The sequence below is a fragment of the Brienomyrus brachyistius genome, chromosome 2 (assembly GCF_023856365.1).
Source record: "Brienomyrus brachyistius isolate T26 chromosome 2, BBRACH_0.4, whole genome shotgun sequence".
Lineage (NCBI taxonomy): Eukaryota > Metazoa > Chordata > Actinopteri > Osteoglossiformes > Mormyridae > Brienomyrus > Brienomyrus brachyistius.
This window is the reverse complement of record NC_064534.1, coordinates 46024611-46038403: the sequence shown is the minus strand read 5'-3', so window position 1 is coordinate 46038403 and position 13793 is coordinate 46024611. Positions and strand designations below refer to the sequence as shown.

The following is a 13793-nucleotide window of genomic DNA, read 5'->3' as shown; positions in this document are numbered from 1 at the left end:
CCATCACCGACCCACTCTCGGACCTCTTGCAGTTCGCCTTCAGAACCAGCAGGTCTGTGGATGATACACTTCATCCTCCAACCAGCAGGCTCTGCTGGAACCTATTTGTGGACTATCTCTGCATTCAGCACCATGCTCCCGGCCTGGATACAATGACACGCTCTCGCAGCTGAATGTCCCTGAATCCATCCGCAGGTGGACCACAGACATTTGTTGTAATAGCAAGCAGCATGTGCAGTGAATACCATCAGCACTGGTTCCCCTCAGGGCTGCCTGCTATCTCTACTACCCTTCCTCCATACACGAACAGCTGCACCTCCAGTCACCACCCTGTAAAACTCCCAAAGTTCACAAATGACACCCTATACCCAGAAAATTCAATCCATAACCGATACTTAATCTAATAAAGGCGTTGCTGGCAGTAAAACAAAGTATAAATATGTCTCCGGTCGAATAGATAAAATATGGTGTTTGAGTGGCGAAGAAATCATGAGACGGACAGCAAAGTTCAGTTTTTAGCATTACTGCAGTATCCTTAACAGTACAGCAGTAAAACAGCGAGCGAGACTCACACACAAAGACAGGGAGCCTTTTACGGAGACAAAAGTAGATACAGAAAGGGCACAAAAAGTCATTATCTGGAAACTTTTTTTCCGGTTCAGCAAAATAAATGCAAAAAATAAAATAACTACAGATTAACCTATATTTTACTTTCACTTCCATCTACGTAACATTTCTGTTCCGTTCTTTTTTGAAACTAGTGAAAATGCGGGCTGGTTCTCAACAGGCACCAAGCGAGAAGCAGCACCAGCTCTGCGTTGGTAGAAATGAGGCACAGATGGATTAGTTTCTTATGGGGAGGAGTCTACTTCTAGATGGGCGATTGACCATCTGGTATCATGTGGTCGGCACAATATTGTGGCCAATGCTCAGAAGACGGTTGTGGACTTCAGGAGAAGCTCAGCACCTTTGGCCCCCATCATTCTGTGTGACTCCCAAGTCAGCATCCTGGACTCTTTCAGCATCCTGGGCACCGTCATCTTCAAAGGTCTTCAGTAGGAGCTGAACATCACTTCCTTCACTCAGAAAGCCCAGGAGAGGATGTACTTCCTGTGGCAGTTGCGGCCAGTGATGGTGTACTTCCACTCTGTCACCGACAAGTTCATCCTCACCTCCGCCATCGCCGTCTGGTTTGCTGCTGACACTGACAGGGACAAAGCAAACTGCAGCGTATAATTTGACAAGTCATAAATTGACAAGTCATTAGCTGCAGTCTGCCACTGCTTCAGGACCTATACACTTCCAGGACCACAAAGTGAGCATCAAGATTGCATCTGATGCCTCCGGATCTGGCTGTGGACTTTTCCAAACACTAGCTTCCGGTAAAAGGTTGAGGTCAGTCAAGACAAAAACCGCACACCTATACACCAGTATTTTCCCTATAACAGTAGGCCTCATTAACAGCCAATCATTTTGTCAGTGCCCTTCTAAACACCTGCTGCTGTATTATACCACGCGTATTAAACCACCAGCTCATATAAGAAACATTTCCTACAATGTTTACACTATGTACATTGTCTTATTTTGTGCTTTTAATTGATTGTGTTGATTGCCCATGCTGGTTTTGCATGATAGCCCAAAATAAATTCTTCATATGTAAAAGCAGACCCAGTTTCTTTACCTCAACCAATGAAACACCTGATAAGGATGCAGCAGACTTTGCAAACACAGTCATAACAGGGAGGCGAGGGGACCCCAAGTGACTTTTTCATTGGGGCCACAGAAACAAACCTGCCTGGACGTTCACAATGCTAAAAGCTAGCGTGCCTTTTCGTTTGGCATATAGAGCCTACAAAGATCTATTTTGATCTGTAGGATGGCATTATGGGTAATGGGAAAAGGCAAAGAACTTCTACCGCCTATTGAGGCATTTTCCAGCGTCATAGCCATAAAAATTGATAGCAAGTGACAGCAATGCATGCAGAGCCTTCTGCTAACCCACACTGCCAGCTTCCCCATTCGCAGTAAATACCAAAGGAGCCGCCTGAGACTCCCTGAGCCCATTCATTTCCCCACCCTGGTCTGAAATGATAGCTGATTCAGTGATGTGACAACAGACCTCATGTTATACTCGCTTTTTGGCAAAATGCATTCAACCTGATTACCAGCAACTAGAACAGGAGTCTAAATCCCCTTAATAATGCTGTGAATAGCTAAATGCAGCCCTTAAGGCGCTTATCTGACATGTTCAAGCTGTCCTTCTTTATCTGACATGTCACCCCAGCAGAAACAATTAGGAAAAGCTGTAGGTAAGAATGGTTAGTAATCGTCTCTGCCACTGCTGGTCGATGATTTGACAGTGTCAACAATGAACAATGTGTCCAGGAAACAACACTCAGAAAGCAGCTTTTAAAAAGCCTAGAATTCCTGCCAGCTGGGATGCCATGCAAAGGAGTGGCTGCCTTGCTGGGCAACCCCATCCTATCGGATGGTTAGATTGAGCTGGACTGCATCGCTCCTTCCACGGCACAAAGCCAACGTTTGGGGATAAATAATGGAAAAGGTGAATGTATCTTTTATTTAGGCTAAGACTTGGAGCACATATTGGATTCTGTGGGACTGCTGAATATTTTAATAGTTGATAGAAGCTTCTCCTATACACCTGCTCATGCAGGACTCACCTGGAAAGAAGTGACATGCAGTAGGAAAAAGATTTCCAGGGAAAATCCCAGCATTCATGTGGAGACGCTTAACCAACAGCGGTTTCATTGATATCCAGCGATTAAATTTCAACATTAAAATTTCCAAACTCTCCGCAGGAAAAAGTAATAATGCTACGGTTAAACATCTAATTATGGTTGAAGTTTCTAGACAAACTGAGTAAGACACTAATACCTCCAAAACAGATTTACAATATTCACATATTTTATAAAACTTACCGACTGTCCAAGCATTTCTGTCCTAGCGAAATAACTTTAGCTGCTTAACTGATACGTTATATGAAAAAAACAAAATGTTATACATCTCTTAGGCAGATTATTTTTATTGGAACAAAATGTACACAATGGGAAGCAGGGAATTTACAGGTACATAAACTGGCAATTTCCAGTTTATACATCTAATTTCTTGTTGCCTATTTCCCAGCCCACTTGTAACAAAGGAAGACCATTGAGTCATGCCTACTTGCGGCAAAATGGCCTAAGTCCAGGGAGAGGCTAAACTGGGGCATTAATCACTCTGCAAGAGGTAGTGACTGCTAAGCATTACTGTGAGCCCTTTATTAAGTGCCTGCCCCACCACAAATGTACAGGATCTGTCCATTAATCTGCCTCCTATGAATGCAGAGTGATTGCTCGTGTCAGATGAGGGTCTCTGGTAGGCTGATGGACTTCACAGCTCCACGCTGTTGCCCCTGTATCTGTGAACTTCCTGCATCCCACAAACATTGCTGTCAATCACTATAGAACAAGACAGGAGGCTTTTTTGCAAAAGGAAATTTATTACATACTGGGAAAAAAAACATTAAACAAAAACTAAAGAAATACTATGCAACTTCAGATTTGAAAAAAAATGTATAAAAATTACAAATGCTTGAGCTTGCACAATGTTGTCAGGAGCTGCAGTCTACCAGGAGCTGAAGTCTCCAAAGCCACTCTTGCCCTTGAGCTGTTTTGCTGCTGAGCTGGTGGACGGTCTGTCGTCTTCCACTGCTGCCGGCCTCTTCCTGAAAATACATAGCCACTGGATTTAGGAGTGCCACGTGCCTGTAAGGGGTGCCGCACCCTGCCGGGTTTCCTGACAGCACCAGCTAGACTGGATTGGGCACCTGGAGGCTCCCTGTCTGATCAGGTTGCATTGATTAAGAGTTAACAATGCAGTCTAAAAATATATATATATATATATATACACACACACACAAGTGAATTTCCAAGGGTGCATTATGGTTGGCCCTTTAGAGTCATGATCTTTGCCCTCTGTAAAGGCGGGCCACATTAAATCCAACACGCTACAGCTAACAGCTCTTCCTGCTTTATATCTGGTTGGAGGTGCTGGCACACACCTACCAAAGCGTTTCCTTTAACGGCCATGTTAAACTGCTGGCACAAAGACGAGCAACCATATAGGCATTTAAGTACCATTAACAGGAAACAGAGCTGCTAGAGAAGCCAGTCTGCTTTATGCTGGAGCCGAATGTGGGCCAAGCATCATTCTGTACTGGTCTGAACTGGAAAGTCTGTTGCTGAATAGTAATATAATATAGAACACCACACATCTATGGGGCTTTCCAGAGGGGCCACTGTAGAGGCCTAAATTTCTCTGAAGGACATTAAAAAAGCCATCAAATTTGATGCAGTGCCTGTCACTCACTGGTTTTTGGCATTTCTAAAGGTAAAAACCAGTGCCGATGGGGTGGAGGTGACTGTGAGATCATCAGGAAAGCCCCCCCTTCGCTTCCCCTCATCAACGCTCAGCTCTGTTACCAGCTTTCCAGGGAAAATGCCTCCCCGGCTCTGGGAGGCGCCACCCTTCCTGGCCCCAGGAATTTCCCTCTTGGAGATCAAGAGCATGAAAACAGCGACCGCCTTCAACATCGCTCCTGCCAAACTGGGGAGGCCTGGACCTCCGTGTTCACTTGAAATGAGCGCAACAGCAGGTCCCACTGATTAAAATGCGTGGGGAAAGAACCCGAGCGTTTTGGATGCAGAGATGTTCAGGCTGCAGGCCTGTAGCACTGGATATTAATACAGAGAGAACCTCCACTCTTTATACGAAGGGAAGCAGAAATAAACAAAGCATTTAAAGTCCCCCCCCCCAAAATAAAAGAAATAAAGAAAGGGAACAAAGAGAAAAAACAGGAAACACCTCCCTTAGCCTTCAGGCATCTTTAAAGTCAATTAAAATGGAAAATGAATGGCATATAAGATTATGGAAACAGAGATTGTTTTTTTAGCATGTGCTGGAGTCTTGACATCTTCGATAGTGGATATAAATTGACAGTAACAGCCAAAAGCACCAGAATGCGAATCAGAAATGACTATAGGACCTACTTACAAAAACTGTTTGCTAACAGTTTTTCTAGAACTGGATTTAACATCTAATCTAATAAAGCAGCACAATTAGTAGTTTGATCAAAAGTAAGGAAATGATGTGATCTAAGGCGTTTTACCTCGGAATGTGGAGTGGAAATAACGCAGGCCCTACATTAAAAGTGGCAGCTGATATAATGCAGGGCTAGACCTGGGCCATCATGCAGCATGACGTGCAGGTGGCTGAGGTGGCCAGATAGACAGGAATGCCACCGTCACTGTCCCAAGGGGACGCAGGGGCAGCTCATCGGACCACATCAGCAGCTGCACTCTCCCATAATTCCCTTTGTCAGGCAGCTCAGTTACAGGCCACAACCTAAAACCCTTACGCAGTGTCCTCAGAATAGCCCATGTGAAACAGCATGGTGCAGTTATGAGCTTTTGTTTTATTTATTGTCATTCTCTTGTCATTTCAGTCATCTATATGGTATGTAATGGGGTTGCTCTTTTGCACTAACCATCCTCTGATGGTATTGGAGGTCTGCAGGGAAGCACTTGGTGAGCATCACTATAGAAAGAATTTGTCGTTGCCTCAACAACAATACAGTCAATAATGCTTTGAATCACAATGTAATACTGATGAATAAAATTGAGCTACATAAGTACAAGGTTTGGTACTGGAACAAGACGTGCTTAACTGTAGGTCAGTAGTGCAGACTTTAAACCACTGCGCCACCTGCTGGCTGAAATATAATGCAGTGATGAGGCTGGGACGGGTTTCGGCGGAGTGGCCTCACGTTGCAGCCATGTTGATGTACTTTCCCACTCCGGGCCGGAAGACTTTGGGCTTCTCGTCAACTTTGGCTTTGGTTTTTACGGCGCTGGCCTCAGCCTCCTCCTGCTGCTTCTGTATCTCCTTCTGCCTCTCCTCAGCGATCTGAAAGAGGGAAATGTGGTGGTGATCTCCCATGAAACCTACTGACTGACTGAGCAGCCATTCAAACCTGTGCAGATACCCTCAGGGCATCTGAAAAGGTCAGCACACTTTCATCAGCAACAATACACAAATGACTCATAACCCATTTATGAGTATCTCCAGATAAACAGCACTGACACACAGCCCTTCGGTTAACAGCCTGATAACCACAGGGGACAGAACATTATTTATTCGCAACTGTAATTAGCAAGACAGTTCAGGCTTATCTGGGAGCAAACATGCATTAAAATGCAGATACAGATGGAGAAAAGTGGATACAGTCACATCGTACAGGCACATGCACAGACACCCGCATGCATGCCGGCGCAAACACCCACTCAGGCACAGACGCCGGCGCAAACACCCACTCAGGCACAGGCGCAAACACCCACTCAGGCACAGGCGCAAACACCCACTCAGGCACAGGCGCCGGCGCAAACACCCACTCAGGCACAGACGCCGGCGCAAACACCCACTCAGGCACAGACGCCGGCGCAAACACCCACTCAGGCACAGACGCCGGCGCAAACACCCACTCAGGCACAGACGCCGGCGCAAACACCCGCACAGGCACACGCGCCGGCGCAAACACCCACTCAGGCACACGCGCCGGCACAAACACCCGCACAGGCACACGCGCCGGCACAAACACCCGCACAGGCACACGCGCCGGTACAAACACCCGCGCCGGTACAAACACCCGCACAGGCACACGCGGCGGTACAAACACCCGCACAGGCACACGCGCCGGCACAAACACCAGCACAGGCACAGGCGCAAACACCCACTCAGGCACAGATGCCGGCGCAAACACCCACTCAGGCACACGCGCCGGCGCAAACACCCGCACAGGCACACGCGCCGGCGCAAACACCCGCACAGGCACACGCGCCGGCGCAAACACCCACTCAGGCACACGCGCCGGCACAAACACCCGCACAGGCACACGCGCCGGCACAAACACCCGCACAGGCACACGCGCCGGTACAAACACCCGCACCGGTACAAACACCCGCACAGGCACACGCGGCGGTACAAACACCCGCACAGGCACACGCGGCGGTACAAACACCCGCACAGGCACACGCGCCGGCACAAACACCCACTCAGGCACACGCGCCGGTACAAACACCCGCACAGGCACACGCGCCGGTACAAACACCCGCACAGGCACACGCGCCGGCACAAAAACCCGCACAGGCACACGCGCCGGCACAAACACCCACTCAGGCACACGCGCCGGCACAAACACCCACTCAGGCACACGCGCCGGCACAAACACCCACTCAGGCACACGCGCCGGCACAAACACCCACTCAGGCACACGCGCCGGCGCAAACACCCACTCAGGCACACGCGCCGGCGCAAACACCCACTCAGGCACACGCGCCGGCGCAAACACCCACTCAGGCACACGCGCCAGCGCAAACACCCGCACAGGGACACACGCTGGCAGAAATACCCGCACAGGGACACACGCTGGCAGAAATACCCGCACAGGGACACACGCTGGCAGAAATACCAGCACAGACGGACAGAGATGTGCACGCTCATGCACACATGTACCCACCTGGGCATCTGCTTCCTCGTAGGGATCCACAAACACGGAGGCACTCAGGAGCTTAATCTCTGACTGGAATGGGGTGGGAACAAACGGGACAATAAAACTGCTGTCAGTCAGTGACTTTTCACAAGTGGGGCCATGGACACCAGTGCCAGCAAGAAGAGGAAGCCGTTCCAGTCAGCCGGCCTGTACTGCAGTGTTTGCGGTATCTTATAGTTAATCTTACAGCTGCTTATCCTGACTTCCGCTTTATCATGTTTACAAAGTGAAAAACAGACAGAGATTCAATATCAATAATTAATGATAATCAATATTCTACTGACTACTGGGTCAAGGCAGATTGTTTACAGTCAAGACAAACTACTCGAAATAGAGCTTCCCAAGCGGTATTCCCCCTGGAGGGATATGTTTGGAGGATTCTCAGAGATCGGGAAAAGCGTGAGAGACTTTTTCCACCTCTCCGAGTGGGAATTTCCCCTTGGATGATGGGCTTTTTTGTATGGATACATCCTGAAAGACGGTTACGTGGCACTCAAGTGAGAGAATGACGGAACAGCCGAGGTACGAAACTGATTTTCAAATGTGAGGCACATTTCATGTCTTCTCTAAAGGAGGAGGTGTCCCCTGCAGCAGCCTCCCTACTTACAACAGAAATACACCAGATTGTTTGATCAAGCAAGTTACCGTTCCTGTCCTGCTGTATCTGTTTGTTCTGCCTGAATTAAGACCACAATCCAAGAAGCTCAACATATCATTTAGACAAAAATGAATAACTTTCCCCCTTAACAGTGTCCTAAGGTCATTACACAGATGTGTATATAATACATATTAAATTCTTGCAACTGAAATCAACTAGTTATTTACTGAACAAGCCTTGAATGGTCTAAATATAATGGATTTATATAGCCCATATTTAATTTGCACATAGAGGCAGGTAAGATCTGTTAAAGCTCATCTGCTACAGGTCTACTACCAGCATCACATGAAATGATTAATGGGAGAGTCATATATTAAGGCATCAAAAGCAGAACCTCACTAATTAAAACATCCACGATGGAAAGAGGTTTGGTGTAGCAGCACAGCTTAGAAGATGGATGGAAGGACGAAAGGTCGGCAGGAGAAACGGATAAATAGATTAAGCAGTAATTTAGGGGGTTCCCAGAAATTCTCCAAGACGGTGAATCGTGCTCATGGACCCTGCGTCTGTGTTATGGTTTATTACCGGAGTATAAATAGCATCTGTGATCTAATGTACCAAATGCAAATGCTCGCTGAATACATGCGGAACACTGGCAGGCAACAGGGGTCAGCTACAGCTCTGAACGTGCTGTGAGTGTTGGTGTCAGACACTATGGTTCCAGCACCTCAGAAACGGCCAATGTCCTGTGATTTTCACACATTACAGTGTCCAATGCTATGAAAAACAAACAAAAAAAAACCATGTAGTCGCAGCTCCGTGGCTGACCTTGTCAGTCACTATTCCATCCATCCATTTTCTGAAACCACTTATCATATTCAGGGTCACGGGGGGCCCGGAGCCTAACCCACAGGCTACGGGATCTAGGCAGGGAACAGCCCAGGATGGGCCACCAGCCCATCGCAGGGCAGAGTCACACGCGATGCATACCTATAGATAATTTGGTAACTCCAATTAGCCTCAGCATGTTTGTGGACTGTGGGGAGAAACAGGAGTACCTGAAGGAAACCCCACGAAGAACATGCAAACTCCAAACACATGGAACCCTGGCGGAAACTTGAACCCAATTCCCAGAGGTGCCAACCACTGCACCACTGGGCCGCCCCCAGTCTCCATTCCACATAGATATTTATTCCATCCATCCTTTTCACTAGTATGAAGTGAAACTGACCAAATGAGCCAGGAAAGGCAATGATGTCATACCTTCGGTTTGTCCGTTTTGGGGTCACTCTCAACATTCTCCATGGCCGTCAATGTTTCAAACCCACCAACAATTCTGCGAAAGAAAAAAAAAGTGCATTTTCTTAGCAGAGACTTTATCCAAAGTGCCTTACCAAGATCAGATCTGCACCCTTCACTTGTTTACACAGCTGGACCCTACTACTGAGGCCATGTGTCAGTAACTGCTGGTGGGCACCACAGGGGGGCACGCCTCACATCGGGCTATCGTGGCCATAGTGCCTCTGTGCTATCATTTATCCTAATAATTGGGGCCAGCGTGGCCTGACCCCACCCACATAACTTGTGCCTGCCCAGACATCTCTCTCTCACACCCACTCAGGGGCCTGGAGAGCACCGGGCATCCGCCTGATGCACGCTGGAGCGCAGCATAGCTCATGCTGCCAGAGATAAGAGCCATTCAGGCTCCTCATATACGATGCAGCACAGCCCCTCCTGGTGGCCTTGCGCATCTGCCAGTTGCCTCGGCGACTGTTGCCAAGCAGACCCGGAATGATTTCCTCCAACCAGAGCACCGCTACCCCTGCGCATGCACCCCCACCCCCCGCATATGTCTGCTTTTGTTGACACTAGGCCTATGGGGCAGGGGTGCTGTTTAAACAGGCACCAAGATGCCAGTCTCAGGCAGATGCCAAATTCCTCCCTCACAGTGTGGGTTTCGGGCATGCTGCCCAGGGTGGGGTTGGGGGGGGCTCCACAACTTGTCCCTTTATTCGCGGTGGGCGGAAGGGGTCTGGAATGTTGCTGGGGACAAGTGGGCAAGTGGGCGGGCGAACGGATGAGGTCTTTGCTGAGGGACGTGAGCACACAGAGCCAAGCATCCGCCCAGACAGAGAGGCTCGGCTGTTCTGCAAGGAGCCCACTTCATGGGGGGGGGGGGGGGATCTCAAGACAGCCAGAATAATGCGCTCTCTCTCCCTGCATGGCTGCTGTAATCAAAACAGATGACATCACTCAAAACTGCTCATGCTCTTAAAGGCAACTTGCAATGTTTTTATTTTTCATTTACTTTTTTAACTCATTTTGTTTGTAGTTAATTTTTAAACTGAAATCTGATATATAGCAGCCATTTCAATACACTTATTATTACTTATACTGCTGTATATTTTCTTTCCATCTACCATGACTGCTTATCCAGGACAGGATCATGGTGGGCCGAGAAAGACAGGACCCAAGACTGAGGAGAACCTGGATGGGACACCAGTTCATTGTATTGCACACAACAAACACAAAGCCACACACTTAGGGTGACCATTTTAGAGACAGGAGTATCTAAACTGTAGGTTGAAACCAGAGTACCTAGAGGAACTGGCGGAGAATATGCAACAGAACAGCTTCTACAGAGACAGACTGGAGGTGTTTTACAAACCCCCAGCCCTGGGGTTATCAGGGCTTAGGGAGATTGAATGGTAGAGTGTTTTTCAGCAGAGCTCCTGAACCGCTATGCTAGCACTGCCTTCTACTGATAATATGATGGCCAACAATAAAGCATAGAGGAGTTTACATTCAGTTTACTTCCTGTCTGCTTTCCACTGGCAGTAAAAGCTGTAGAATATCATGTTGCCCATGGGTACAGTTCTGTAGCTGACGGCGCAAGTGTTTGTTGAAGGGATAGCTATCTCACCAGCAATGCATGGGAGAGATGCAGGGGAAGGCCATCTCTCTACAGTGAGAGATTGCGCACGTTCATCGGGTGCCACCATTTAGGAACAATACCGGGGGGGGGGGGGGGGCTTCTGTCTGATCCCCCAGGTAGTTTTTTGGTATGAACCATTCTTCAGTTAGCAAAAAATACCCTGCACTACATGTAATATTACTCCTGATTTGTACCATATGTAATGTGAGGCCTTCTTCTATAATGAGTGTAATATTGGAGCAGAAGGCATTACATGTAACATGAGGCCTTACATCATGTAACATAATCGCACCTGGCTGAAAACGAGACCTGCTGGCTATTATTAAGAGCAGCAACACTGTGTAAGATGTGCTCAAAGGGTAAATACCCGGTGAGCACGGCCATGGTGGGCGCCCCCAGCTCGGACCGCCAAGTAGGAGTCTCCTCTTAGGGGCTAAATAATGACAGTCCAGGCTTCTGACTGTCCATGGCCTTTTGGAAAGCTGACCTTCAGTGCTCGAAATGAGAAATTACTGTGTGAGAGAACGCCCCAAGGAACCCCCGAGCACTGTACAGTTAAGCTGACAATCCTGCAGCAGAGGGATAAAATCCCGAACTGCTTGTGCGCTTAATTAACCAAATCCTGTCACTTCCTGTTATTCAGTCCTGTACTGTAACATATGAGATTTAATCGGGGACCACCTGAACCCTCTCGCGGAGACACGGTAACTCCAGCAGGCCTGAAACCTACCCCAGTGTTATAGCCCTGCACCAACAATCAGCTCTTATTTTTGCCACTGAAGTAACAGAAGAACTCTTTCCAACTTTTCCATGTAACATACCCACTCCTCCACCCTCACACATACAAGAAATATGACATACCTCCCAAAAACCGTGTGCTTCCTGTCCAGGTACGTGCAAGAGCGGAAGGTTATAAAGCTGCAACAAAGGAAACATTTGTCAATAATTGCCAAGTGATTCAGATTATTTCAGTATTAAACTGTACAGCTCAAAACGCCACATTTACAAGGCACAACGCAGATGAGAATAATTACTCCTAACAAAATTTAATTCCATTAAGAGATCATATGTACACTGATGGCAAATTGATAAACTATGAAGCTGTACAGGATGGGGTGCAATCAGCAGCCCCCCCCCCAAACCTGCAAAGATACTGTAGATTCTACACGTGGCACTTATTCAGGTTTTGAGTTTTGTTTCTATATTAAAGTTTGCAGATGTTTTGAGAATGTCTTGGTCATGCCATGCAAACTGTAAATGACAGACTTACAACTGCGACTTGTTGGTGTTGGGCCCAGAATTGGCCATGCTAAGGACTCCACGGCCGGTGTGGGACAGATTGGGCCGGAACTCGTCCTTGAAGGGCTTTCCCCAGAACGACTCGCCACCTGCATTCAGGGAGGGTCGTAGAGGGGGAGATAGCACAGTTAAACATGACATGCCAGTATCATGGCTTACATTGTGTTCCGGTTCCCATAGACATGTTTCAGTCTTTCATTGGCACAATCACAAGTATCGCTCATGACTGTAGCTTATCTATGGACTAATTTGGGCCAGGAAAGTCAATATGTTAACAGTGTTCTTTTTAAATGCCATAAATACATTATTATTTCTTTAATCACACCAACACATGCATTTTTTGACATTAATGGGACATTAGCAAAAAAACGTTTATGAGGAATTATAATAATATATTCCTAGGTGTAACCAACATGAGATCTTCAGTTGTGATGTTGCACAGAATCCCAAAATTCAGAGCTAAATTCAAAACCTTCAGCCTCACAGGCTGGGGAAGAGGTGAGGAATCACATTTACTTTCGCTTTAAAAATTCCGCAGACGGAAGCATAATTGCGATGCATATATTGTACTAAGCAATATTTGCTTTTACTCCATTGAAGGCTAATACCTTAAAATGAATGTCTTTCCGGTCACTAAGTGCATTTTTAATAGTTATCAGGCTTCCGTTTTCAAAACCAATTGGCCAAATAGAATCATGTAAATCTAAAAAATATTTGGCTGGGTTCCCAAAATTCAGGTAAGGTCCACTACCCCCATATAATTTTCCAAGAGAGTCAAAATCATTTGACATTCCTTCTCTTTTCTCATCTGTGCATCTACCCTTTTTGAAAGCATTGAAATTTAGCTTGTACTTGCATTTATTTAATTTCATTCCTTACCTCAGAGTTACACCGTTAAATCCTATTAACACCTGTGTCTTATGTTGGTACAAAAGCCCCCTCTCTGAATACATCTCAGTGTGATATCGTCAGTACTAATAATTTACTTGAATACACACCATTAACCACCATATAAATGACACTGGTCCGAGGATCTCAGAAAGCCCCACAAATATTTCAAAACTTTATTAGTCACCCTAAAAAGAAAAACCAAACACTAGAAAAACAAAACAGTCTGACGCAGTGGCTATCACATCATTACGCCAATCAACCTACCCTGTGCTCAATTTTTCCACTTGAATGACCTTTTTCAGCTCTCCTGTCTAACTCCCCGAAGGCCAATCACATGTGGAGGCCCCTTTCTGCCTGCCAATCTCAGTTTTACAGCAGCGTGCCGCTGTACACCTTCTCCTGGTGACATTTGTGCATTATTTATGGCCACACTGGCATTTTGCTTCCGAATGCGACCCTCGATT

At 47.0% G+C, this 13793-nt stretch overlaps 1 protein-coding gene across 1 annotated transcript in view; it reads right to left on the bottom strand.

Moving 5' to 3' along the window:
* Positions 1 to 3030: 3030 nt before the first annotated feature.
* Positions 3031 to 13793, bottom strand: part of ppil2 (peptidylprolyl isomerase (cyclophilin)-like 2) — a 42407-nt gene continuing 31644 nt past the window's right edge. Inside the window, exons 15-20 of the mRNA XM_048996814.1 lie at positions 12410 to 12527; positions 12001 to 12057; positions 9468 to 9540; positions 7574 to 7636; positions 5825 to 5964; positions 3031 to 3724 (exon numbers count right to left, since the gene is read on the bottom strand). Of these exons, the coding sequence (XP_048852771.1) occupies positions 3625 to 3724; positions 5825 to 5964; positions 7574 to 7636; positions 9468 to 9540; positions 12001 to 12057; positions 12410 to 12527 (551 nt within the window). The 3' untranslated portion in view covers positions 3031 to 3624. The remainder of the gene's footprint in view (positions 3725 to 5824; positions 5965 to 7573; positions 7637 to 9467; positions 9541 to 12000; positions 12058 to 12409; positions 12528 to 13793) is intronic.